The 27325-nt window shown below is 56.3% G+C and overlaps 8 protein-coding genes across 8 annotated transcripts; 2 read left to right on the forward strand and 6 right to left on the reverse strand.

Annotated features, from left to right (window-relative positions):
* Positions 1–350: 350 nt before the first annotated feature.
* SPRG_20281 (hypothetical protein) lies at positions 351–980 on the forward strand (the record flags this gene model as incomplete). The annotated part of the gene is made up of 1 exon (XM_012345872.1): positions 351–980. The coding sequence occupies one exon, from the start codon at positions 351–353 to the stop codon at positions 978–980; it is 630 nt and encodes a 209-aa protein (XP_012201262.1).
* Positions 981–1205: 225 nt separating this feature from the next.
* Positions 1206–2261, reverse strand: SPRG_20282 (hypothetical protein; the record flags this gene model as incomplete). Its single annotated transcript, XM_012345873.1, has 1 exon — positions 1206–2261. The coding sequence occupies one exon, from the start codon at positions 2259–2261 to the stop codon at positions 1206–1208; it is 1056 nt and encodes a 351-aa protein (XP_012201263.1).
* A 721-nt stretch (positions 2262–2982) lies between these two features.
* Positions 2983–6211, reverse strand: SPRG_22192 (hypothetical protein; the record flags this gene model as incomplete). Its single annotated transcript, XM_012345892.1, has 13 exons — positions 2983–3536; positions 3590–3620; positions 3675–4271; positions 4322–4501; positions 4557–4671; positions 4729–4823; positions 4893–5021; positions 5087–5306; positions 5353–5471; positions 5526–5675; positions 5728–5937; positions 5990–6159; positions 6208–6211. 13 exons carry the CDS (start codon positions 6209–6211, stop codon positions 2983–2985), a joined length of 2574 nt encoding a protein of 857 aa, XP_012201282.1.
* A 327-nt stretch (positions 6212–6538) lies between these two features.
* Positions 6539–7112, reverse strand: SPRG_20285 (hypothetical protein; the record flags this gene model as incomplete). The annotated part of the gene is made up of 2 exons (XM_012345874.1): positions 6539–6806; positions 6853–7112. 2 exons carry the CDS (start codon positions 7110–7112, stop codon positions 6539–6541), a joined length of 528 nt encoding a protein of 175 aa, XP_012201264.1.
* Positions 7113–8225: 1113 nt separating this feature from the next.
* On the reverse strand, positions 8226–10807 carry SPRG_20286 (hypothetical protein; the record flags this gene model as incomplete). The annotated part of the gene is made up of 11 exons (XM_012345875.1): positions 8226–8234; positions 8280–8591; positions 8643–8711; positions 8754–8939; positions 8990–9043; positions 9096–9206; positions 9254–9352; positions 9404–9797; positions 9849–10396; positions 10445–10711; positions 10763–10807. The coding sequence occupies 11 exons, from the start codon at positions 10805–10807 to the stop codon at positions 8226–8228; spliced, it is 2094 nt and encodes a 697-aa protein (XP_012201265.1).
* Positions 10808–12514: 1707 nt separating this feature from the next.
* On the reverse strand, positions 12515–13931 carry SPRG_20287 (hypothetical protein; the record flags this gene model as incomplete). The annotated part of the gene is made up of 4 exons (XM_012345876.1): positions 12515–12614; positions 12665–12965; positions 13017–13755; positions 13809–13931. 4 exons carry the CDS (start codon positions 13929–13931, stop codon positions 12515–12517), a joined length of 1263 nt encoding a protein of 420 aa, XP_012201266.1.
* Positions 13932–16421: 2490 nt separating this feature from the next.
* Positions 16422–17150, reverse strand: SPRG_20288 (hypothetical protein; the record flags this gene model as incomplete). Its single annotated transcript, XM_012345877.1, has 1 exon — positions 16422–17150. The coding sequence occupies one exon, from the start codon at positions 17148–17150 to the stop codon at positions 16422–16424; it is 729 nt and encodes a 242-aa protein (XP_012201267.1).
* Positions 17151–21775: 4625 nt separating this feature from the next.
* On the forward strand, positions 21776–23071 carry SPRG_20289 (hypothetical protein; the record flags this gene model as incomplete). Its single annotated transcript, XM_012345878.1, has 1 exon — positions 21776–23071. One exon carries the CDS (start codon positions 21776–21778, stop codon positions 23069–23071), a length of 1296 nt encoding a protein of 431 aa, XP_012201268.1.
* Positions 23072–27325: the final 4254 nt, after the last annotated feature.

The following is a 27325-nucleotide window of genomic DNA, read 5'->3' on the forward strand; positions in this document are numbered from 1 at the left end:
GTGATCACGCGTCGCCACAGCACGTTGGCGCCAGCGTCAACCGAATTCTCAACCGCAACCTCAACGATTACCAACGGTCGTGGCGCATCCGTACGCGAAATCGAACGGTTGTCCCACGTCGCGCAGCCCTCGTGCATGGCCACGCAAGCCACAAGACGTTGGCCGGGCACGACGTACAGTACCGGTACTGTGGGCCCCGTCCTGAAAGCAAACGACTGGGCGAGCGCTCAATTGGCCAAAAGGATTTGCAATGTCGCACCAATGGCATCGCGAGAAAGATCGGATTTCAGCCAATCGCATCCTCGCTATGCTTTCCATCGCCACGTCGTCTCGCCATTGTTGCTTTGCCCATGACCCGCCCAACGCTCAAACTGACCTACTTTGACTCGCCTGGCCGCGCCGAGCTGACACGCCTGGCGCTCTTCCTCCACGACATCCCGTTCGAGGACGAGCGGGTCAGCTACGCTGAATTTATGGCGCGCAAGCCGACGCTGCCGTTCCAGCAACTCCCGACGCTCACTGTCGACGGAGAAGTCTTTGCGCAGTCGCACGGCATGGCGCGGTATATTGGCCACCTTACCGGTCTCTACCCAACGTCCAACCCACTGGGTGCGTACCGCGTCGACGAGATCCTCGCCGCCTCCGACGACATTGTCAACACGCTCATTCCGTCGCTCTTCGAGCGCGACATGGACAAGAAGCTCGCGATGCGCAAGGAGCTTGTGGCCGCGACGCTGCCGACCTTGTACGCGTGCGTGGAGGCGCGGCTCGTCGCCGCCAATTCCCAGGGTCCGTTCCTCTTGGGCGAGACGCTCTCGCTGGCCGACATTGAACTCTTCGTCATGCGCATGAGCATGCGCTCGGGCCACATGGACGGCATTCCGACGACGATCTGCGACAACTACCCGCGCTGGAACGCGATCGCGGACGCCGTCGCGGCTCTTCCCAAGGTCCACGCGTGGTATGCCAGCCGCCAGTAGATGGTACATCCTTGTGCTCACGTCAATGCCATGTTGCGTTTGAATCGCGTTGGGTCGCTGCTTGGAGCTCTGGGCGGTGGATTTTCACGCCCGAGACCCGAGCCGCGTGCAACTTGCTTAATCTGGGCTTTAGTTTTATGTATCGTTGTACAACCATCGGATGTGCATCATTCACATCGAAAAGCTAGACGCCGCCGATACACGTTTACAAGCATCCTTACGTGTTTACCACATTTGGCACAATTTGCGCAGACAGTCGGCGTTCGCGAGACGCTTGTTGGACGTGAGCGCGTCGACAAAAGTCTGCAGCGCGGTGCGGCGGCGGTGCCACAGGTCCTCTTCGTCCAGCGTCGAGAGCTCGAGCGCCGGAATCGCAACCGGCTCGCCGTCGACTTCGTCAATGAGCGCTTGGTAGAGGCGCTCAAACTCTTGGTACGTGACCGTCACGTCCCACATGCTCGTGGGCGAGAGCACGTTCGCGTCATCCGCGGTGCGGCAGTCGACACGCATGACGTACACGGCGTCGTCGCAGCCGTCTTCGTGTTCGAACGCCTTGCCGATCCAGAGCCGCGCGCGGAACAAGCTCCGGTCGCGGCGCGGTCGCGTCGCACTCGGCTCGGTTGGCGCTGCCGACGGCAGCGGAATGAGCTCGGGGACGGTGAGCGGCGTCGGCTTGAAGACGTCGGTCTTCTCGTATACCGCTTTGTCTGTCGGAATCGCCATCGGGTAGTCTTCGAGGCGGCGGGAGAGGTACTCGGGCGGCACTGACATGGCCGCCATCGGAGACGATGGCAGTTGATGCAACTTGCGTGGCACCGTCGAGGCGCAGTCGCAGTGCGGAAAGTGCACGCAGCACGTCGGCGGAAGAATCTGCGGGCCGACGTACGTGTGGCACGCGCACGGCAGCACGATCGGCAGCATGTAGACGACCGGTACGTGCTGGCACGTCGCGCAAGGCATGTTGGCGTGCTTGGACGATGGCACCGCATCCTCCGGCCCGAGCTCAAACGTCGACTCGGTCGTGGTGTGGGCGCCCGTCGAGACGGAGGCGGCGACCGAGACCCGGCGGGCGCGCGTGGACGCGTCATCCGCGTTGTACGAGACCGAGGCAGCAACCGAGACGCGGCGGGTGCGAGTGTTCACTGGCTCGTCGGCGCTGTACGACACGGACGCAGAGATGGAGACGCCGCGCTTGCGGTCGACAAACAACTCGGTGGCCAGCGGCGGCGTGCTGGCCGTGAGGAGTGAGAGGAGGCTGAAGAAGCCGAGCGCGCATGCCATAAAGACCACGATCGACGACGGGTCGTAGAGCGTCGGCGACGGTAGCATGGTACGACTCAAGCCGCTCGTCCAAAATTGCTGCTGCGCAAGAGAGCGGTTGATGAATCAACTGGTGCCAAACAGATGGTGCACGGCTGGCACCCGCCAATCAAAACGACGTCGTTGGAAAACACGCCACTGGACGCTTTTAGGCGCGCGACGCCACCGCGCACAGCGTATGCACCGCGCTTGCATGAAGCTAGTCTGTTTAGAGAGTGCGAGTGCACTTTGTGAACGCAATGGCGCGCCGACCACGAGGCGTACTCTCGACGCCAGCGCCGACAAGTTGCGTGGAATCAGCCAATTGGAAAGGCCAGCAAATGTCGAGACACGAGTAGCCGAGGTCCAAAGGATATTTTTCGTGGCGTAGCGTCGGGGCACGCAACCTTTTTTCAACGAATGTCAGCTGTGGGCGTTGTCTCGTGCGCTGCGGCGATGTACGTCCTTTCTGCGAGCCTAAAGGAATGCTGTACATGTAAAAATTCATGCAGACATGGCACATTGCCACACATACGTGCTGTAGAAGGAGTGTATTGGAATGCCCATAAGCATTCGTGTCCTGTAAAGGCTGAAAAGGGATGCTCCCAGCGCATTTTCAAAGTAAACGTCGCCGCGCAGGCTCAGCTCTGAATCTGGTCATCGCCGTCCAGGCTCCGTTCTGGATCGGTGTATAATTTCCAAGTCAATCCAAGAACTCGAGTTCATCGGCGTGGGTGTCGTCGCGGCGCACGAGCTGAATGGAGCTCGCGATCAGTTCCAGGTGGACCTGCATTTCTTGGGCCGACTCGCTCGCAAGCTCGAGGACGAGCTCTTGTGTGTACGGGTGCACCTTCTCGTACTGGTTGCCATTCATCAAGTCGACGGTGAAGACCAAGTTGTGGTTGGGTTCGAGGCGCACGGTGCAGACGCCCGGTCGGTCGCCTTCGTCGCTGGAGACGAGGATGTATGGGTCCATCGTGAAGAGGACATTGTTCAAAGCCAGCGCACTCGATGATTGAAAGTGCAGACGCTCGCAGAGCGCGGTCACGAGGTGGTGCACACAGCGCTGCGACTCTTTTGTCACTCCTCGTCGGGCCGCGTGCAGCTGCCGTAGTTCTTCGTACGTCGTCGATGTCGGCGACGTCCTCCACGCGTCCAGAGACGTCGCGATGGCTGCATTGAGCGCCTCGAGCTCGACATCTTCGGGGGATCGCGGCAGAGCATTGCCAGGGTGTTGAATGAGACCGGGCACGGCCACTTGCATCTCATGACGGGCTTTTTTGATCGGACGCTTTCTTTGGTGAGAATACACCACGTGGGCAGCGAACATGCAAAGTGCATCTACCATCGTTCGGAGCTCAACATGGACGATTCTAGTCCAATATAATGCCCTACCGAGGTGGATGTCACAGGGGCATACACCGTGAGCTCCATATTTCGGTCGTCGCCAAAAGCAACGCTGTACCGAACACGCTGACCCTCGATCGCAGCTGCGCCTTGGCGCACCTGGTTTGTCATGCCCAAGAAGGCGCGTGGCCGGCGAGACCGGGTCGCACTCAGCGCGTACCGCTTGTCCCCCACGCGCAAGTCGACGTACGGTGGCGGCGTCGCTGCTTCCAGCTTGAGCGCTTCAATTCGAGTCGCAAAACCCAGCGCAGACTCGTGGAGGCGCGCTGTCTCATCTGCCGTGGCTGCTTGCATCTGTGTCAGCAACGCCGTGAGAGAAATCTGGACCCGCTTGAGCTCCACAAGTGTCTCGCTGCGATCCTTCTTGACGTCCGCGCGGCGTTCGCGCACGAGCTGTCGCGCCGCATGGCGCTGGTCCTTATCCAGGCCATCTACGTTGCCCAGTCCCGTGGCTTCGATCTCGTCCAGGGCGTCTTTTGCCGCCGCTTCTTTGGCTTCCAGCTCGGACCGACTGGCTTCCAATAGCCGAACGTCGCGCTCCAACGCAGCATACTGCACTTGGTGGGCATCTGTGATTGCGGTGCGCTAGCAAAACAGTAAAACATAATGAAGCGTAGACCACAGGAAGTGCCAACCTCGTCGTAGGCCGCTTGCTGCAGCGCTTGGATCGCAATTTGGACAGACTGGAGATAACTGTGGCGTGCGACGGATTCTGGCGTCTGTGGCACGTCGAGGCGGATGCCCTTGCTATAAAACCCGACGCGGCCAGCGACCGAGAGCGCCATTTCGCCGGTATTGTTGCGCACGAGGCAGAGCTAGAATATATGTTGACCATTCTATGCTACGACACTACTGAACGCGGGAGCGTACTTGGCGCACGACAGCACGGGCGATTTCGGTCTTGATCGCTGGTGTCCACGTGTGTGGAGCGATATAGTTGTTGGCGGCTTTTCCAGCGTACAAGAGCCCGAGGGGTAGAAGGAATCTAGGCGCACACCATGAACAGTTTATCCGACCGAACACACAGGTCATTTGTTTGTACTCGGTCGACGACGGCGGGTGGGTCGCGACGATGTGAAAGTTGCGTGCTTGGTGTGGATAATGGTGGACCGACACATTACAGAGAAAGGAGCTAATCTACATGAACCCATACACAACTCAAGTACAAGGACACCTACATAAAACATTCCTAATATTCAAAAATACCTTGTGGCTCGTACAGAGCACGCGGTAGCGGGCACGGCGGGGCATGGTCATAAATTTGAGGGCCGCGAGACGCCGCTCTTCTTCTTCGAGACGTCGTTGTTTCGCGCGCGCAAGACGGCGCAATTTGGACTACGAAAATCGGGTAAACATGATTAAACGCGTGCAAAGCGTCCTCCAAATTGAAAAAAACGTACCGCACTTGTCTTCATGAGCTTGTTGATGTGTAGAATGGGTCGGCCTTGGTCGGGATATTCGAAAAAGAGCATCGATGTGATCGCATGCAGGAGCTCATCCTTGCGCCCGGCGGTCAAGTACGCCCGGTGGTCTTCAAAGAGATCTTCCAGATCGTCCATTGAGATGGAAAGGAGGTGGGTAATCCCAAGCGCGGGGTCGTACACGTGCATCACCAAGGCCCTAATATGATAGATATTTCAATCTCCAAACTCAATCTGAATTGCACCGTTTGCTTTGCAGGCCAATGCCAAAGACGCGCCCATAGATGCCGGCGCCCCACGCCGAGACAATGACGTACGACGTGTCGATGAGAATACCTCGACGCGATAGCAATAGGAGCTCGGGCTACCGACACCCAGAGGGTATGAGAGAAACGAAGACATCTGGAGCTGTACGTACATGGAGCGCTGGCAGATGCCACTTGCCCGAGGTCGTCGCAGACCGCGTCATGCGCATTGGTCGGTGCGGCTCGTGGGCTTGGATTGTCGGCAGCTCGTCTTGCGACCACTGCTTGTCGCGGTCGCGAATGGGCTCGGGCCACCGCTCGGCCTACGAACGATTGCGTCAGCTCGATGATCGAATGATGTCCAACGCATGCAACTGGAAGCAAGTGCCGGCGATGGGCGCGGCCGTGGCATGGCATGAGTGGGATCTCGTCGTCGCCGTCGCACTTTCTCGTCAAGAGCAGAGTGAGCGGGTCTTTCAGCTTTCGCGCGTCGACTTCGTTGTACTGGAGGATCTCTTCCGTGCACAGCTCGGCGCTGCCATCTTCGTGCAGGAAGACGCGCTGCCGCTGCAAGACGCGCGCCTCCTACGCGAGTGCAAACTCGAAAATGCCGCGACGATGACATGGCAGCGCGTACGAGGCGCGGGAGGCGCCGAGGGCTCAGTGCAATGTGTTCGTTCGCGGCCGTCGCCACTGGCAGCGGCGCGGGCAGCGGGTGCAAGGCGACGGGGGGCTTCCGCTTCTTGGGCGACCGCACGTAGCCGCCGTGGTCGTGCAAGAGGAGGCGATAGAACTCGGGCGTGCTTTCTACACCATCGTTGCGGCGCTTGATTGTGGAAGAGAGAGTGGACGCACCCATGCTCTACAGGCCCATTACCCGAGCGAATGCATGTCTTGTAAAACCGAGGCCGAATGAAACGCCTCCGTCGTCCCAAAATCCTTACCGTATTGATCGACTTATTACCTCGTACACATCAACAAGCTCAAGGCAAGGTTTAACCTATTACCTTGTCGCTGCTATGCGTGAGGAGTCGAGGCAAATGACAATCTGGCCTACGCATCGGTTGATTCTCGGGTTGACTTGGGTCGTCCATCGCCTCCCAACGTCCATCACCTTCCAGAATCGAGTGTGCCCCATTTCAAACACAATACACTGTATTGAAGAAGCAACTTGCCTTACAGTGCTTTACATGCCAAGGTTGAGCGGCGCGCCATTCGGGAAGAGCCACTTGAGCACGATCGCGTCAAAGTCGGGGTGGTACACGCTCATGAGGAGCGAGCACGACAGCGTCGTGTAGCCCGAGACGTAGTGCCAGCGCTTGTGCCACGTCTCGTAGCGTGCGCCGCCAGGCATGCCGCAGTAGATCCACGTAAACGCGCAGCCCGCGCCGTGCAGCAGCTTGAGCCCCAGCACATGATGAAGTTCGTTTTCGATGGCATCGAGGACGACATACCTAGTACGCGGTCAATATGAGCCATCGTCACATCCATAAGGCGTACGCTGCAATGATGCCGAGCGTGCCCGAAATGATGGCGTCCAGCGGGAGGTACTTGGTTTCGCGCGATCGGTGAAACATGGTCGACGCGATCGAGGACCCGAGCTGCAGGAGGCCGCACGTATACTGCCCCACGGCGTACGAGACGACGGCGGCCGCAACGTACACGAGGTTGGTCAGCAGCAGCGGGTCCGTCCATGGCCGCGTGTTGTGGCGCAGCCGCTTGGCGGCCGGCGGGCAAAAGCAACCAGGACAGAGACACATGTGCGACCGATGCTGCCAGAGCGCAAGTGCGGCACAGCCACTTTGCATCCAAAGATAGCCAATCAGTCGCGGTGGGACACACATCCGGTTTGTATCCGGATGATCGAGGACGCCGGGAAAGCCACCTGACCCGCAATTCCGAGGGCCAGAAAGACCCTTGCACCCATGCCTTGCACCGACATTTTATAGCAGCACGATGGCATCGACGTTGTCTGTGATGATGTGAGGAGCCGCTTGTACCGTCCTTGCAGGAGAGCTATTAGAGTAAAGGCTCGGCCGAGTTACACTGCAGCCGAGACTGTGATGTGGCAGCTGGCGCATGCCTCTGTGCGGCAAGATGTGACTCGTCGTCGGGACATGCTAGGCATTTGGAAGCTAAATTTTCGTGCTCATAGTTAGGAGGAAGCAAAGCGAGAGAGGTGGTTTGTTGGTGTCTCGACGCTGCTGTGCTTGGGTGCTCCGCGAACGAACGAATGGGCAGAGAACGCGCGCATTCGATTGCAGCCACAGCTGCATGTAGAGAACCAATACAACGTCGACAGGCGAACGATCGGACGACGGGTGGTCGTCGCGATGTGGGCTCCAGAGCGTGCCACGTGATCTAGCCGGGTGACGCAAAATTATTATGCCATTTCACCTTGTCCGACGCGCGAGTGGATGCTATTTCATACTAGGACCTAATAGCTTAATCAGAGTGGCGGGGCGGGTTCGAGACGAGACGGCTCAATGCGCAAGGACTACGAGCCTACTGACGTCTCATCGAGTGTCTGGTCGGCAAACACGCAACGTCCAGGCTGCCACATCAACGCGACAAAATGCCAATATAAAAAATGCGGATCGCGCTCCAGCCTCCGCATCCCTAAATCAAGTTCCTCAACCAAGTACACACAACGAAGAAAGTCCGACAATTTTATTTAGCATAGTTTTGATCTATTGTACTAGACGACCCACTTCAACAACAAAATGCCAATATGACTCCGCCGTTTGGTGCAAGTTCTCGGCATGTTATTGCTCGAGGAATGGATTGGCTTGCTACTTGTTAGCCCAACGCCACGGAGAGTTTGATATTCCAAATAGGTGACTTGATATTCCAAATAGGTAACTTGGGACGGCTCAAAAGTCCTACATCCAGCATTTCATGTGTATCTCGGATCCAAGCAAACGTACGTCCAGCGACAAGGACGCGGAGCTGTGCTTCCATGGCTTTCGTAGCCCGTCGTCCTCGTTGTATGGGACCTCTTTTCCTCCAATGCCGCCGTCATCTTCGTCATCGATGGGCGAGTCTTGAATCGTGAGCTCATGGATCGTGAGCGCTTGGTCTTCAATGACACGCAGGAGCTTCTGCTTCTCTCGCTCCAGCGCCTGTAGCTGGTGGTTGGTTTGCTTGAGCAACGTAGCATACGACTCTCCGCCCTCGCCGACTTGAAGCCGCCGCAGCTCGTCTGCGAGCTCGCCGCAGCGCGCGTTGTGGCACACACCCTACTCGATCACTACAGATACCACGTCTCGACGCGATATCAGATAGTATACGGTAGGAAACCCCGTCGAGGGCTCTGCCATCCGCGTCTCTAATAGGTCTTCGATGGTCTTGGCTTGTTCCTATGACCTATCAACATACTTGTCCTTGTGGTTAGATCGCACCTCGATGAGGCGGTTGGCGCTGAGCTGCGCCGTCGAGAGCTGCTTGACTGTGCTTTCGTGGTTGCGCTTTTGAACCTCGAGCGCGAGAAGGTCCTGCGAGTGTTGCTCTTGAAGCTGCGTCACTTGGCGCAAGAACTCCATTTTTTCCATTTCCAGTGTCGAAATGTCTTGAGTGTGCTCGGCCGTCTACGAGAAATGAACAATTCAAACGTATGTTTATCAATTGCGAGATCTACCTTGGTTTGCCGCGACCGCTCGAGCTCTTCCATGAGCTCGCGTTGGTTTTGAATCTACAGCCAGTCCAATTCGATTGCGTCAGCTCGACGACAAGAGTGAACGCACCGTCGCATGGAGGCTCTTGATGCTGGACGCCATGTCATCAATCTGCTTTTGCGCATCATAGTACTTGCACTCTTGCGCATGCAACTTTTCCTCCAAATTCGAGTTGAGTTTCTACGCCAATCCCATGTGACGTCGAGTCGGAGACGTGTGCATCGAACCTGGGCGTGCTCCATGATTTGAATGAGCTTTCGCTCCTTTTCACGGTGCTGCTCGAGCGCATGCTGAAGCTCGCGCACCTCGAGGTGCAGCACTTCTTTCTACGCCAACCACCTCGCCTTGCATGCAGTTCACGATATCGATACAAGTACCTCTTTGGTTGCAGTGTGCAATTGCGCTTGGGTGGTCTCACAGAGCTGCTGAACGTTGTTGAGCGCACTCTGCTTTTCTTGCTCGAGCTGCATGCGCGTCTCGTGGAGCGCATTGGCTTCGCGCTGACGCGCCTCCTCCAACTGGGACGTCTTCGCGCTCTCAAGCAGCGTCAATCGCCGATGGGCCTCCTGCTCGACTTGGTGCTTTTCATGCTCAAACGCCATTTGGAGTTGTTGGACTTTTTTCTGGTGGTCGATCTCGAGCAGCTTCCTTTGTTTGGACGCTTCGTCCTGCTGGACGACCGAGAGCCGACGCGACTCGCGCTTGAACGTTATGAGCTCCTCCGTGAGCATCGTTGCCTGCGCCTTCTCCTCGTCGTGCTTGTGCGCTTGCCTATATATGCATCGCCAATGAGCCAGCACGAGTTGAGGCACACGACGGCACCGTTCGTATTTTTGGTGCAGCGCATAGAGTTGCTGCTGCAGACGTCGGTTCTCGTCAAGCGTCAGCGACCGACTGCGAAGGTACAAGACGCTGTCTTCCTGCGCCATCAAGAGGCGCTCGCCGATCGACGAGTCGCGTTCCACTTGGATCCGCGTGTCCTCGACGACGCGGCATATCTCGGCCTTGTACTTGTCGATGGCGAGCTTTTGGATCTGGAGCTCTTGGGCTGCGGACGCTGCGTCGTGCTTTGCGTGGCGCAGTTCGGCTTGCATTTGCTCGGTGTGGAGTCGGTGGGCTTTCTCCCGGACGCGGGCTTCCCGTAGCTCCCGCTCGAGGCACTCGACGTGCGTCTTGAGCTCGGCGCACTGGTCGGTAAGCGCCTGTTTGGCGTCGAGCCACTCCTTGCGCTCCGTGTTAAGTTTGCAGCGCAGACGCTCGGCGTTGGCCTTGAGCGACTTGCGCTCTTCGTGCGAGTTCATGACCGAGACGTTGGCTTCCTTCTTGGCCATGTCGACACCATCGTCAAACTTCTTCTTTAGTCGCTTCATCTACACACGGCATATGGATGTCGTCGATATGTGCAATGCACAACGCACCGTCTCGGTGAGCTTGACGATTTTGAGCTGGTCCTCTTCGTGCTGGTCGTACGACGTCTCAAGGAGCGTCGTGAGGTCCTTGCACTTTTGCTGATAGAGCTCGCTCTCCTTTTCGACAAGGCTTTTCTGGCTCAGTAGCTCGGCCACTTCCTTCTTGAGCGCGACCGTCTGTTGGCTCGTGATCGCCGACGCCTTCTTGTGCTGCTCGTCCTTCCGCACGAGCTGCATCCGCATCGTCTCGAGGTCCTTGACGAGCGCCTGTCGCTCCTAGAAGACGCCAAGAATAAGTATGAACGCGGCAGAGCGACGTGTCCGAACCTGTTCAAAGACGACCGTGTAATCGCGCAACGACGCCTGCTTCATGCTGCAAGAGCGAAGGGCCGTGAAAACTGGACAGGCTGCATCCTGCTAAGCCGTGCGACGGTTTCGTTCGAGACCAACCCCGACCTCGATCGATCGAACGTTAAAAAGTTTGACGGGACCAACCTTGGCGACGAAAAAGCCGGGCAAACAAGGCAGTGCACGGTAGGATCTACTGGATCCACCGGGCAGAGTAAATGCTATCTCCCTAGGTACTATACAATCATACGGTGTAGTGGTCATAAAACAACTGTGGAAAAAGTGTGGTGCTCAGACGTGTGGATATGTTGATGCGGGCACCCATTACGAAATAACGCCCCAGAACGAGAAATCCCGTCGTACCTCCAGCGGCAAGGTGCATGTTGAGGCCGGAAGCCTTCCGAGTCCAACGCTGGCCCAACGGGCTTGTATGATGGATACATACCGGTACCTTGCATCCCACGTGCAGCCTTTGTCCGTTCTAGAGGCTCGATGGGGTTTAAACAACGACCCGATCGCGCGTTTTTAGCGTTGTCGAGCCTTTTGGAATGCTTTCGAGCAGACAGGGCGCATAGCGGTCTACGTAATCGGCGTGACATCCAGCTCGAGAAGCGCCAACCAAATACAAAGATGGAGATCTTGACAGATGTATCAACTAAACAAGAACGTCAAGGGCGGTGGTCCATCGCTGGGGTGGAAAGGTACCGCACGCCGATAACCCACTTGTTGGCACCGCGTGGTCGTCCTTGGCATACCACCTGGTGCGAGTCCTTCAAGAAAGGCGCGCCGTTCAATCCCTGCAAAGCGTTCGAATCCAAAAATATATGTATCGTCTAGCACATAGCAGCAAATGGCCTCTATACACGCTTGCGACTTGTAATGCGCCTCATTCAGCTTGCATGAATTGATGCACTGCGATCTCGCGTGTCGTGTGGTTACCATCTGTGCAAGCAAACGTTTTGGACGAGCTTTTCGAATGCGATGAAAGGCCTGTCAAACATTATGCCGAGTCATCAGTGGCACCACCAAACGTGAGCAATTCCAGGCGGTACGCCACCATCTGCGTCCAGATATGGTTGTCGCTGCGACGCCATTCACACAAATGCCCCCGAAACCACGCGTGTCCAAGCCTCGCTTTCGCAGCGCCTACCAGCGCAAGATGCAGCGCATGTACCGCAAGGCGACGGCAGATGAACGCCTTGCCCTTCGCGCCCTCGTCGAGTCGCTTCAAGCCCAAGCGACCGCCCGACTGCATCGAAGCGTCGACAACACCTCGATGCTGGCGTGGCGAGAGATTGCTGCCGCGCTGCACGACGAGATGGTCGCCGCCCAAAGCGAGAACCGCAAGCTTCGCGCGCAAGTCCGCCTGTGCCGCGACCTCATCGATAGCCTTCGTCAGCACTTTGTGTGCCGATGACACCACTCCGTCATCGCTACGATAACTGCTTTATTTACTCGTCTCGCCGTGCTCTCTGGCACCTTGCTTACTTCATCACGATAAACGCCATGAACCGAGGCTTCGATCCCTATTGTACGACTACTACGTGGTTCATGTGTTCTGGCTTCACATCTCTTGGGCAGCGACATCTTTCGTTGGTTGTGCTGGTCGTGGGCTGACGTCGACGACACAACTAGTGTGGTTGTTGGCGTGCGCGGTGCCAGAGATACGTCCATACATGAGCTGCCGACTCCCTACGAATCGTTTCAAAGACTGGCACTGGCGCTGGCATATTACCTCGCCGCATAGATGGAGAAGACCGAGTCCGTCACGGCGTCCCAGTGGACGCTCCATCCCTCGGCACGCGCTTTCCCAACGGCAGCGACCAGCGACCTATATATATACGTGTTCGTTCCATGGGCAAAGCATGCCGCACGTGATACCGGAGCTTGACGGCGACCGTCGCAGCGGCACTTGCCGCGGCCACAGCCCGCGCTGCCGTAGCACCGCACTCGAGACAGTACGCAGCAGCCTTGATGTTGGTCCAGACGCGAAGCAGTGGCGATCGCAAAAGGATCCAGTCGAGGCTGTCGCAGTCGGCGCCGCCTTGGCGCCATAGCGTGAAGAGCTCGACGAGGCACGGCCACTGTGCCCATGCAAACGGCACCAACGCGATGGGCACGGTGCCTTGCAGCAACAAGAGGGCCGTCAGAAGGACACTCGAGCCGTCACGACAGATTGTGACTAGAAAACAGTGGAATGAGACGTGACATATATGCTACGAAGGGCGCGCACGGGCGACGGCAACGGCTTTAGGCGGCTGCAGGGCCTGCAGAAGATAGTGGATGTACACGGCCAACGCGGCCGTGTTGACCTCGGTAGCGATCTCTCGAAGCTGCGGGTGGAAATATCGCAGGGCTGCGTCATGCGACGCAGCGACGGACGCAATGAGATCGGTATACGTAAACGTCGTCGGCTGCTGCCAATAGTCAAGCGCCCATTGCAGAAAGTGCAGCGTCTGCATCGCATTGAGATCGATCGCCGACACGTCAATGGCGGCGAAAGCGGCTTGTGCTGCGGACCGAAGGTCGGCGGTCGACACGTGCCCAAGGCAGTACCCGGCCGTGTCGAATGCCAGCGGCGCCAGAAACCGAGCCACGTCGTGCCAGTTTTGGTGCCACACCACATAGTAGAGGAAGATCGAGCCGTGGAGAAGACACATGCGGGCCCGCGGCGACGCAGTCCACGTGCAAGCCATCGCGATGAAGCACGAGACAGGCCATGCCGCGTGCACTAAGACAAAGAGCTTGTATTGCCCGAGAAGCCGCAGAAGCAGCGGCAGCGCATAGGCGAGCGACGGAAGCCGCGCCCAGACTCGCCAGTGGAGGCGCACCTTGTAGTGGACCCGAAGCACGCAATAGCCAAGGCACGTACCAAGAAGCGCAACGCGCCAGTTGTGGAGAAGCCACGATGCGATACCGAGACACAGAAGCGGTAGCCCAAGCTGAAGCGGCGTCGACTGTCGCAGCAGTTGCTGACCAAAGCAGCGCAGAAATTGCCAGCCCAGCTCGTGAGCTATCGTGTTACCGGGCGCCAAAGGGGCAGGCCGCGTGGGAGGGGACGGCGTTGCGGCGGGAGGTCGAGGACTGTCTGTCGCGTCGGCAGCGCCCAGTCCGTCAAGTACGCCAATACGTGCTTGCTTGAGCGCATCATGGGTAGCACGGTCATCAAGCCCGAGTGCTATCGCCTTCTTGAAGCTCTGGACTGCGGATGAGTACTGCTGCCGGGCCAGTTGCGTGTGACCGAGCGTGGCATGGGCCATGCCTGAGGTCGGCGCCAGTCGCGCACTCTCCTCGGCATGCGCGAGGGCGCGATCGCCTGAGAGGTCATGAAGAGCAGAGCACTCTGGAAGCGGTCCTGCCCGGGCGCTGGGACTCGGGGTGGCGTCCGTCATGTCCGCCATGGATCGGGGTTTGATCGCTCTTGCATCCGGTAAATTCCAGTGCGTATCCGGATATCGGGCGAAGGACATGTTCGATGGGATTTGTATGCCGACGCTAGCAAGTTGAACCGGTATTTTGAATCATGATACTATATTGCGGTTGCTGCAACGTGATGGGAAATTTGTAGTATAAGTAGAGAATGGTTCATTGCCCGAATACCAAGAGCTGGCATGATCTGTCGCCATCAAAAGGGACCGGCCACGCTGGGTTGGTCGCCGGGCTTTTGAGCTTGATCAAATGTCAACGGATCTCGACTCGATGGCCGGCTAAGTTGCGTCTCACTACCGGTACCGGTAGCGAGTTGCCTTCATCTGCAGGTGTCATCAAGCTGGCAACCATTTTCTTGCACCGTGGGGAAAGATGCACCGTCGACGACCAAGTTCATCGACAATTCGGTGCCGACGAGCGAGTACCTCGTATGACGTGCGGGGTTGTTTCTTGTGAGCTGGAGCGAGGAGATAGGAAATATAGTGCGATCAATCGTTCATTTGTACGAGCCCACCCCGCAAGGAACCTGATATTTCGCGCGTATGGCTCGAGCTCGTGCAACGCTGTTGTCGTCGACCGATGCACCAACTATAGTTCTGTATTAGTATGCGCGTTGCGACTAGAGTAGGTCCGAGCTCGGAGCGTCAGCTTGCGGTCTCCATCGGAGCAGCTGCGACGCAGCTTCAAGCTTTTGCTTTGGCATTGTAGAGTGGGATTCATCGCAAGAAACCAGGTTTGCCGTTCAGCGACGAAACGGCAACTTGGAAGTACATGTAAAAGGTGTGGCACTAGAGAAACCTTTTGTATCGAGCACGAACCGATTCAGGCTAACGTATACAGTACTAGTACTAGCGAGGAATGCTTGTATTTGTGTCCTTTCTTGTGCACACAGTACCAGTACAGCTTACAGTCGTGTGCGCGCCGACGTGATGGTGCGTACAAACGAGCGGACCGTCCATGCTCCCAGTGGGTACTAGTAGGACAGCAATTGCTTTGCCCGATGCACCGGTATGATGAGCATGGTACGAGCTCTGATCCTCTGATCAGCGCGGACAATCTCTACAAACGAACTTTGCAAATCATGTCACGCAGGCACGAGGGGTCAAATGCATTTGTGTCGCTTGGTGAGTGATATCCGTACCGTGCATTGCACAGCAAAGGCGCCAGACATGGGTTTGAAGATGGAGCTACAAAAGAGGTGTGTGCTAACGTTGAGAGCAAACGAGTGGCGCCGACGCTTTGCAACTGCCTCCTGTAGAGGGAAGGGTTGGTTGTCAGCTCCCAAACAAATTGATACTGCAAGTGGTATCCGCACGCTGGTGAGGAGGTGGCGCGGAAGCTGCCGAGCGATGGAATCATTTCTACCTGGTTGCTAGATGGGCGCGGACCCATATTGTAAACATTGAGAATTACGATGGTGTTGGTTTGTCTTTTCAGCGTTCCAAATGCGATGTACGAGGGTGGTGCCGTGCAACTGAATGTCTTGCGATGGGGCACTGCTCAAGCTGCGCCACTTCGCAGACTGTAGCCACCGTCGGGACCAACAGGGTTTGTACGAACGATGCGACGCATGGAGGTGTAGGAATAACGTGGTGCGGGTGCAAGCATTTTGGTGCAAGGTCAAGCAATCCATACACAGTAGAAGAAGGGGATAGACACGCGAACGACCCCCAGCAACCTTCTCAGAGGTTAGCGTCGTCGGCAAGGTCAAGAATAGTTGCATTCGGGGCATCATCACCCTATTGCGCGCAGTGCCAAACTCGGTGGAGTCGAAAAAAGCGCGCTGGGGCTGGGGGCTTGAGATCGGACTGGACGTTCAGCGAGTGGCTGCTTGCACTGCATGCCTGGTTTCAGAGCCCCGTCGTAGCTGCCGCGAACAAACGAACGCACACGCGCAACTTGAATCTTGGTTCGTCGCACCCATCGCAGCATGCCTGGTCTCTTGAGATGAGTATCGCGGGTGTTGTGAATTGTGGTACAGGTCTGGTTATCCTTGATCTCGTATAGAAAACAAAGTAAACCCCGATCGCCGCGACGCCTTCATCTTCTTTCACACGCGTTTCGAGGTGCTTGTGCAATCAGAGGCATGTCCCATGCAGGCGGCAAATTGCCCTTCAAACACGTTGGAGACGTCGTCTCATGTCGCGAAGATGTCTCGGTTAATTAGGTTAAAATAAGGTTAAACACGCAGAATACATACTAGCAGCCTCTACACCAGGAACGGCGCCGATCGGTCGACAACATCTCGCCGGCAGTAGCCGAGGCTGCTCAAGATGGACGGGTGCACTGCCTGTCCCGCGAGAACGCCCGACTCGAGCTTTTGTGCGATCCGGATCGGGTTGCACCGGAGCTGCTCGACCAAGTACGTGCCGAGCGTCATGTCGTGCGGCAGGTACAAGTGACCGCGTTGAAAGCTGTCGATGAGCTTCCAAGCAAACACCTCTTCATCGTACGACCAGTCGGAGGACGGCGACGTCGGCGCGTTGAGGTGACCGCCGTTCGCGGCGCGGAGCTGGTTTAAAAACTCAAACTCAAGGCGCTGCATGTTTTGCGTCTTGGCGAGTGTTTGACGCGTGTCGGTGACGCTCGGCGCGTAGCGTTGGTGGCCGAGCTTTTTTGGGATTGGCACCGAGGCGACCTTGAGCTGCTTGGTGGAGCGCGCGAGCTTCTTGGAGACGCGCATCGGCGAGCACTGGAGCTTGTACGCAAGGAAGCAGCGGAGCGACGTGCCGCGCACGAGGTCTGGAACGCACCCGAGGAGGAAGCACTCGATGAGCGCGAGCGCAAATTGCTCCTCTTCGTACATCCAGCGTCCGGTGCGGGACGACGGGGCGTGGTCGTCGTCCACGGACGAGACGCTGGATGGCGTCGACGGCGTGCGGTCGGTATCAACGATGTCGTCGTCGGGGACGGGCGAGAGAAGGCGGGCAATGTCCATGGCGCGGTGAAAGAAAGAATGAGCGATTGATGCACAACTACTACAACTCCGTCAATGATCTGGGTACCCCGCGACACGCGCGTTAGGGTCAAAACACGCTTTCGTGTCGCAGTCTGGATGCCGCCGAAAGGAGATTCCCATCGAGCTCGGTTTTTTTTGCCTTTATGCAAGAGCATACGAACCAGCTGTGTTGAAGTGTCATCGCGTTTGTATGCGAAAGGCACGGCGGCGGCGCCATGTGCACGACCACCCATTTGACTTGCATTCAAGGTGAGGCGCGACCATAGCACAATGATACGCTCCGAATCCTTGGGCAACATAGGGCGGTGATCACTTGCAGCGACAGCACGGCGCATGATTCCGAGGGCATATTCTCACACAAACGATGCTTTTGTTGCTCTGCATCTTGCGCTTCTTCTGCGCTCTTCCACCAAGATGGGCACGCGATGGCCGATAAACTGTACACTGGACGAGTAGCTTGGCCTTTCTGTGCGATCGTGTCGGATTTGGGTGCTCATGGCTGCGGCGTCGAGGCCGCGCGCCCAGCACCAATCGGTGCGGTGCTGCGTACTAGGGTGTGGGGTGTACCCACCCCCGCGCACCTAATGCCGCCCTAGACGTCAATTGTGGTGGAAGGCAAAAGAAGGAGGAAAAGCTTTGGTGTCGCATGAGACGCCTCGCTTGGTTGCCTCCGTGTTGCTCTTCGCGGCGAAAGAAGGGGCATCAGCGAGAGTCGGGAGCCAAGCACGGTGATAGGGGGCTTCCGAACAAGGATGCAGCGCACTGTTGTCAGGTAGCGGTGATTGCATCATCGCTGTCGACTAATTGGTGCCACGTGGTACTTACAACTTGTACTTGACAAGGAAACGTCGCAGTGACCTGCGGTATAGTCCTGATGATGTCACGGAACGTCCGGAGTGCTAGGAGTCATCACTGCTCGCGGTGCATCTTGGTCCGTCGCGTGTTATCATGAACGAACGTGCTGTCGCACCCGACGACACATCACGGGCGTGCGCGACGTCGGTGATTTCTGTGACCGTCTACTACACTTACGCCACCTAATATATGTATCTTGTTCAAATGCATCGTCCTACTGGAAACCTGTGTGGAGTCGTGGCGAGCGCTTGCTGTTGCATTATGCTTGATGCAGCGATTGAAGCTTGCAACCATACTGTACGACCGAACGACTCTTGTCGGACTGCAAGTGTCTTCATCCGCGCAACAAGGATTTGATCCTTGACTGAATTCTCGCTCGTTTCTCGTGCACCACGCGCTCGGGGAGAGCGTTCCAAGAAACAACGGGACACGAAAATCACGCGACGCGGTACCAATCGGCAATCTGCGCTAGCCAACGTGGACACTTGTCGCTGGCCTTGTGAGGCATCTCGCTGTGCACTAGGATGTGCAGATCACGAAACAAGATGCTGCTGACGCTACATGTTGTGCATCTTTTTTGTTAAAACGAGTTATATGCTCGTGACGGGTGGCCAGTGCGTCACGCGAGGAGCGTTAGTGGTCGTGACTTAAGGTTGTGCGAGGGACAAGGTAGAGCGCTCACGAAGGGTCGTCGCTAAAAGCGTCAAGCGATGGCACCACAGCGCGGCGAGCCAAGTGGTACGTACATCTTTTATGTATGCTCGTCGCACGATTATTGGATTTGAAGAACTGTTCCAACTTGATCGGACGGAATCAAGTCACTGGAATCAAGTACGCACGCACTGTGGTACATGTCCATCTCTATTAACAGTCGTGCGCACCGACAGTCACACGTTCTATGCCATGAAGGCGCATTGGGCATCGCATAGCACTCGCGACTGTTCGGCCACCGAGATCAACCCACCCCCATAGCGACGCGAAGAGACGACGCACCCCACTTCAGGCTGTTCGGTCATGCTGTTCCTCTTTCAATACTGAGTAACTTGGTGCAATAAACACTCGAGTCATTCCCGAATTTGTAGTATCAGTCACTATTGTAGCTAACGTTAGCCCGTATTAATCGCTCGGTCTCTCGCGGAAAACCCCTCCCACTTCATGGAACCAGCCCTTCCAGACATTACCGACATCCGAAAGGTCTGCAGCCTAGTGAATTCTCCCGACCTGAGTCATATCTTCTTTAAATTGCAAAAAGGCTCGTGTATTCGTGCGATCTCGTGTTCCCGTTTCTCGCACCGCTTTTATAACTGGTGTGTTGTCAGAGCTACAAGACCAATACGGTACTGCCTGGCATCGCCTTCTTACGTGGTCTTTTGTCGGATCGTATAGATTTGTGTTCGTTGCCGTGTCCAAATTTCTTCGTTCTTTTGTTGTTCTCATCATCTAGCTCGCTCGGCCTTTTGCGAAATACCTTTTTCTCTGCCTGAAAATGACCCTAAAAATTGACGCCGCCATCAAATACATCGCTTTTGCTGCAAATTGTCCGAAAACCATTGTTCAGCGCGAAGCCAGCGCCGCTGCAGTTTCAGTATCGCGTAGATCTTGTATTGCTCAGTGTTCAAAAATTGTGGGTACCGGGGTCAAGGGTCAATGGAGTTTATAGACCCTTGCCGGATATCATATTGTTGGTCCTGGACACCTCGACGCTGTGGATTCCTTTGTCGTGTCAACGCGGTGTAAAAAAACGTAGGCTTGCAATATTAACTCTCCTTGATGAACGTGTCTGCTTGCGGGCAGCAAAAAGACAAGTTGGAAGAGGTGCGAGGAACCCCGCGCCAGCAGCAACCCCACGCCAGCTGAGGTCCGCAAGCTGAAGGCCTCAAGATCTAAGGCGATCTCGTCTTTTCCAAGCAAGGCTTTGTTGTCGTGGTGACGGCCATGTCAGTCATCCCACCCACTCTCACGTGGCAGGGCCACACGTCGTCTCAAGACGGCTTTCTTATTGGTGAAAATACTTCAGAAACCCGAACTCCACCAATCCAAGTGGCACATATGGCAGCATTATCACGGATGATTGGCTTGCGGCTAGTATTTGGACCAATCAAAGCAAATGCTGCTGACGCGTCATGGTGTCTGCCAGATCTTCAACGATCCATGGCGGAAAGCTGGCGTGGGGTTGCTGCTGGCGCAGGGTTCCTGGCTGCTGTACCAAGCAACCGATGCTGCAGCTTTGACGGCTCCATGCACCCATGTACCGTGCGATACACTTGTATATCTCGTCCAAACGACTTGAGCGCCCTTCCGACCGCGCGATCCATTGCGATCTCGCGACAATTAACTGCCTGCTGCATGGCCAATTTTATGCGCACCAGCGCCGTCTGGTATGCCTCGTTTCACATCTCCGTGCATACGCACGTCAAGAGAGAAGCAGAGCAACACTAGCTTCCAAGCCGTCGGCGCTCGATTCGGCGTGGCACACTCGCGGCATACAAATTTACACCACGCAATATGGCTTTATAGAATCCCTACTTTGCGTGTGGCCCGCACGGCGCTGCACCATGCGCGGCGACTACCACGACCTCTAACATGCGAGTAGCGCAACAATATGGCGCATGTTGATGATCTCGTTTTTGAAAAAGTCGAAAAGGAGCTGCCTCTCGTCAGCCGCGTGAGAAAGTCCTCGATGCTTCGATGTCTGATCACGCGGTAGTCTAGCTAGTCCTCATCGCATATGGTTCCTAGCCTTGTTGTGGATGCGTCGACGGCCATGACGTCAAGGCGCGACGCCACGCAGTCGTTGATGGGTGCGAGAGCGATTGGCTTCAAACAAGATTGCGAAAACTTTTGGTCTCGGTGATCCGCCATGGAGCCGTCGGGAGGCGTTTCGTGGCACGTCTACCGCCACTCGAAATATAGTTCTTTCCATAAAAAAGCTTGCCAAGAGCAGGAAAAAGGAGCCGCGGCAGTGCTTGGGTCCAGTGCCGACGAGACTTGCGCGCGATATTGCAACCTTGTTCCCAACTCTGGCCCCCGCCTAGTAACTATCACTCGACGCGCAGCCAACGATTGGTCCGGCATGCAACGTTAGCGGCGTGAACCGGCCAAGGGGCCAGTGATTCGAAGCGGAGAAAGATGCGGGTGCAACCGGACAGCCGACCGGCAGCCGTTGGACGCCCAGTCAAGTGGTCGCCGCCTCTTCACCCGAGATGTCTGGTGGTCAAGTGCGTGTCCGATAAAGTGCGATTTCGGGTCTATTTCAAGCGGTGTCGGTCGCCATCACGACGACATGGATGCCCGAAGGCGTGATTGCTGGGGACCGCGCTCCAGTCGTCGTGTCCATTATTGCTCGTGCAGCGTATAAGTCGACTGCATACCGGCCGTGCACGTTGCAACGCACGCGGATCACGTTGGCCGATGACAGCTGGGGCGTGGAACTGGCCATCGCATCTGTTCAAATCGGCGCATCTCCATCTGGATGTGGCACTGTATGCCACCTTTTCCATCCAAAGTGCCACTTTCCGTCCATCCATGCCGCGAGTATTGCATTTGGTAGCGGCACATGCCACGCAGAATGTGTCGTTGGCGTTAACGACGCACTCTCTCAAGTTCGACGCCGCATCTAGGTGGACAGGATGGGCCGCAATTAAAAAAGCCATTTCTCACGCCCCACGATACAATTGCACTATTAAAATAAAAACCGAGCGTGCTCGCGCTGCAAGGTGCCAATACATTATTGTCATTGAACTTGGGCGATGACGAAGCGCAAGGCCGAGTCGAGCCTGCGCCGCTTCTCGACCTTTGTCGAGGTCGCGACCATCTACCACGCGCTGCACCGGACGACGTCGAGCTTCACGAACCTGCCCAAGACGTACGTGGTGCCGGACGCCGAGCCGTGGCCGGCGCATCTCCGCCGGCTTCGCCTCAACACGTGCCAAGTGCGGTCCCACTACAAGACCAACACGCTGCATCCCGAGACGCTCGCGGCCTTGCGCGCCATCAACTTTGTATTTGACTTGGGCCAGCTCAAGTGGGAGCTCAAAGTGCTCGCGCTACGCACGTACAAGGCGCTCCACGGCGACCTCTGCGTGCCGCAGGACTTTCGCGTGCCCAACAACGACGCCAACTGGCCGCGCGACCTCTGGGACATGCGCCTCGGCCTCGTCGTGCGCACGATCCGCCAGCGCATCGCGCCGAACTCGGACCGCCACGCGCAGCTCTCGCAGCTCGGCTTTGTCTGGAACGCGTTCGACATGACGTGGGAGCTCAAGCTCACGGCGATGGCTGCGTACCAGCAAAAGCACGGCAACCTCCTCGTCACGTACGCGTTCAAGGTGCCCCGCGACGACCCGAGCTGGCCGCCCGAGACGTGGGGCTTAACGCTCGGCCACGCCGTGCACAACATCCGCCAGGGCTTTGACTCGATCTCGCCCGAGCGCAAGGCACAGCTCAACCGTCTCGGCTTCGTTTGGGACTGCCTCGACTTGAGCTGGGAGACGCGGCTCACGGCCCTCTACACGTACCGGTCGCTCTACGGCCACTTGCGCGTCCCGTTTGGGTTTGTTGTTCCCAACCATGACGTGGCGTGGCCACGCGAGGTCTGGAAAATGAAGCTCGGGCATGCGGTGCACAACATGCGCCAGAAGCTCGAGGACATGCCCGAGGAGCGCCGGCGCGTTCTGGACGACATGGGCTTTGTCTGGAACGTGTCGGCGCAGAGCTGGGACATGCAGCTCTTGGCGCTGCGCATTTACCTCGACACGTACGGCCATACCAACTTGACGCGCGACTTTCGCATTCCGATCCACGACGACCGCTGGCCACCGGCGCTCTGGAACATGCAGCTCGGCGAGTTTGTCGAGTCGCTGCATACGAACGAGATGACGCTGACGCCCGAGCAGCGCGGCCAGCTCACCGACATTGGCTTTGTGTGGCGCCAGGCGCTGCCGCGCCACCGGATCCATATTTGCGACGGCTTTTCCGTGCCCCGGACGACGACGATGCCGGTGCAGCCAGAAACAACGACGACGGCAAGAACACGCCTCGCGTAGAGCGCGATGCCACATTTATAAGGAGGGGTGCAGCGCATTTGGGCGAGACCAATATACACTGTACGCGATGGTGTTGCTCTCGACATAGTCTGCATTGATATGTTATTAATACGTATACTACGTCTACCTACGCACACGGCCCATGTACATACCTCATTTGCCTCCAGGTCACAAGCCCACCGCACCCGAGAGCACCCATGATCACGGTACCCGTAGTACCACGCTTTCCCAACGCAGTCGTCCTTTCGTCGAAAAACAATAGTACTTGAACAATCAATCGTTCTGGGACTGTTCTTGTAAGTGCACGGGCAAGACCAGAGACCGCCGCGCTCCGGCCGCAAAAGCGGGGTAGGGTAGGTTTAGGGTTCGCCTCCGCCAACTCATGCTGACTTGTCGGAAGTGGGATCACGTGTGCGCAGCGGCCGCGCACGTCGTCGCCAACGTGATACAGAGCGTGTCGCCAAGGCTGCATTGACATCTCTGCTGCCTCGGGCGTCGAGATTGGCAGTACCCGACCTTGTCGCGTGTTGGATGACGTGTCCTGGGTATCCTTCTAATGTATCCTGGGCATCCTTTTACATCCAGCACATTGGGGAATGTTGGAAAAGTGTCTTTTAGCCAGCGCAAAGCAGGTTGGCTGCCCTGTCCATGGATAGCGAAACCACAGTCGAGATTGTAGAGGATCGCATTTGGGTATCGCGAGCCGCGTACCGATGGTGTGTCGGGTCAATCCATCCGGTCGGACGCTTGACACAGCAAAGACCATTGCGACGCTGTGCCGTTGGATCGTCGAAGATATGTTGCGAGTGCGATTGGTTGTGTCGGCGCCATGAGCACAAAGGGTACCAGAATATTGTCGACATGCACACCGCTGCTGCTGACGACACGCGAGCCACGTTCTAGTCGAGGTACCTCAAGAGTTACCGAAAGAGCTGTGTTCTTTCAAGCGCCCTTGATACACGGTGAGCAATTACCACGTAGAAACCTTGGCGCTCCGCCAGCAAAGCTCCCACACAATGGAATAGCACGTTGCAGCGACATGTGCGCTGAGGTGGTCGTTGACGCAGAAGGTCGTGGTCATCTATTTCAGTGTGGGAGACGTGTGCATAGGATCGCACGTCGTAACAAGCGAGATGTTGTTACCACCCAAGCGCTGAGTGTATTCTGCTGGGCCAAATGACAAAAACGCATTTCTTGTGCACGTCGTCGATCTAGGCCTTGCCCAAGTGATGCTGCAACGGACCGCGGGTACTGTTTCAAAAATCTGTGGATGGAATGATGGCGTGGACTCATACGGGACGTCGTTCATGGTCCGTAGGAACGCCATGGCCCCATCGTGCGAGCTACCCCTAGCCCTATACGAAACAGGCACGTGTCTAGGTTTACGGTCAATGTAGCAACGCGATGGTATTGTCGTACATCGCTGCTGGCGACGTTGTGTGCCACTCGGAGCAGGAACTGTTCAAGCGCAAGCACGTCATCATTACTCGCACATTCTAATTGGTCACGTGAGGATACGTCTGTCGCAGCCTCGCGGGCACCGCACAGATCTGACCGAGAGATCTGACCGGAAAAACTCAACTTACTTTGGATGAGCAAAAGGCCAGACCGTTTCTGTATCGTACCTCCCCGTGGTCGAGAGTTTGGTGTTTGTAGCCCCGCCAGAGCAGCTGCTATGTTGTTTATTCATTGGTCGTGGCAATGCGGGTGCGCTCAAGCAGTGCCTACTGTGATCGACGACGTTTCCGTAATACATGAACATGTGCTCCAATGCCCTACTAGTACCAGCAACGTTGTACCGTCGGTCGGGTCAAATCTAGATGCTCTTTGAACTTGCACTTGTCTCTGTCCATTGTGGACGGCGTACAGGCAGTCACGTGATCACTACGTGCGCCACGTCAAGAGATCTCTTGAGGAATGGCAAGGTACCTTCAGACCAGAAACCGTGAGAGCGGAGACGAGGATGACCACGCTGGCGACGCGGCCCATGATCACGCTTCGCGTCATCAAGACTGATTGTAATATCCTCGACTGATGCTTAGTTGTACAAGCTGCAAAAGAGGCTCGGCTTGATGATGCGATCAACCATGCCAGCCCTAGCCCTACGCAAGATCTTGGGAGGAGATGGCGTCGAATGTCGCCAAAAACACGATCGCACACACATATACCGACGTCGGTCCAGACCACGCATTCATGCGTCCAAATGTACTGAGAGACGGGAGTAGTACAATGCAATGTGTTCGAAGGACGTCTACATCGAACGCGATTCACCAAGGAAGTCAAGCCCGAGTACATGATGGAGTCGTACCGACTGGTAGCACGCTCATCTACTCCTTCCGTCGTCGATATAAATTGGCAACACGGTCCTTGGCGTCATGTTCCCCGCCGTCGTGGTTCATGCTACAGCTCATCACACGACGGCGGTCGGACGGTGGGCCATATGAGCACACCCAAGACGCTAGTGACATCCGACTTGAGAGCAACGGTGTGCAATACCTCCATGCACGTTTGCATAATATTGTTCGAGTGAACAATCTTGGCATACCTTGTCCTATTCGCTGCCGTGATGTGCTGTGTCTACATACTGTAAGACGTACTTGAGATAGACAAAGGGCTTTCTATGCACCTACACGGCGGCAAAGATGTCGAGGATGCTTTGCAGCGTCTAGGACGTGATAGTTGGTGTCAAAGCGCGAGTCGGAGACAGCCAAATCTCTTGCCGGATGCGCCGTCGGTTGATATGAGAGCCCAAGGCACCGTCAAACTCATTGGAAAAAAGTGCTTGTCGATTTTGAAGGAGTCACAAGACGCCTCGAAGATGCCAAGGACCGACGCATCAAACGTTGAAAATGGAGCAAATCGTACGGCGCTATGCCTGGCTGTTAACAAAGGCTACAGCTAGCATATAAGTGAGCGCAGGTGACTGCAGAGGGTACCTTCGAGCTTATCGACAGCGTCGGGCGCCACACTTCTGTCCAAGCGCTCGCCGAGAGCCCAGCCAAGCTACGGGACAGTGTCTACTCCCCGACGCTTGAGCAGCATCGACATAGTGCTGTCTTCCTTCATGACTTGTCCACACGTTTCCGCTGTGAAGACAATGTGGCTCGGGTGCCAAAGATGACAGTTACATACTGGCCATCAACATTCTGCGCTGCACGAGTGATGGCACAACCAAGCCTACACAACTATCTTGGAATGCATAAGTCATCGACACGAAGAGCTCTGCTCATTTAATGAAAATGGCCCCTTCAAGAAATGCAACAGGAAAGAACTACGATTCTAACTTTAAAGTACATGGCCAGTCATTCTCGACGTGCATCGCGCCTTGCGACGCCATGGCACGTTTGCCAGAAACAATACGGTCGATCATTTTTCATCTAGAGCTCCTCAAAAAGCTATCAAAGCTCGGGTCCCGCCAGCTCTCCTCGCCATAGCTGACGACCACCGCGCAATGCAAGCGTATTGACCGCGTCGACTAACCCTAGCCCTATAGCCCCTCCTGTTCTCGACGAGGCACCCCTCGCGGTACGGTACTCTTCAACATAGAGACACTAACAGGTAAAAGATACTACTTTTTCTTGGTACCAAATAGATATGGGAGAGCCCAAGGTCAGCAGTGACCACGCAATGCACTCGGCAGCGCTGTACAAGTAGAAAGCTACTTTTGGACGGACTTGTGGTGATGAATCCGTCCTCGAAAGCGGCCCAAACACCTGATTTCGGCTGGTCTACGGCGAAATATGCGGCGTAGTAAGATAAGGGGCGCACGGAGTGCTGGATATCTCGTTGGACACCAAGGACCTACAGTATCTATTACCTTGTGATCATCATTGCATCTTACAGTGCACCACATACTAGTAGCACGATTACCTTGTCGTTGTGGCTCTGGGTGGTATGACACCATGACAAATCCGCGTCCCCACCAACCCGATGTAAAGCTAGGGGTGGTAGCAGCATGATCGTGGTTGCAACATTTCGTCCTCGCACGGTACCCTGCGAGAACGTGTCGCACCTGACGGACGTAATACATTGCGCCTATTTGCGCTGGAGCATTGCTCTACCATTTTCAATGATGTAGCATGATATGCGTCTGTGTAGAGCCGCATTGACGGTGGACACGGGATACTTATGTCGCAGGCTTCCTCATCAACGTTTGCTTCCTCTGACCCTAAAACCAAATATTTCATGAACAACAACAGCACACGCGGTGGGCACTTGACTCTGATGGGTATCGTATTCGGTAAGCAACTCTAT

The sequence above is a fragment of the Saprolegnia parasitica genome (genome assembly GCF_000151545.1).
Source record: "Saprolegnia parasitica CBS 223.65 unplaced genomic scaffold supercont2.25, whole genome shotgun sequence".
NCBI lineage: Eukaryota > Oomycota > Saprolegniomycetes > Saprolegniales > Saprolegniaceae > Saprolegnia > Saprolegnia parasitica.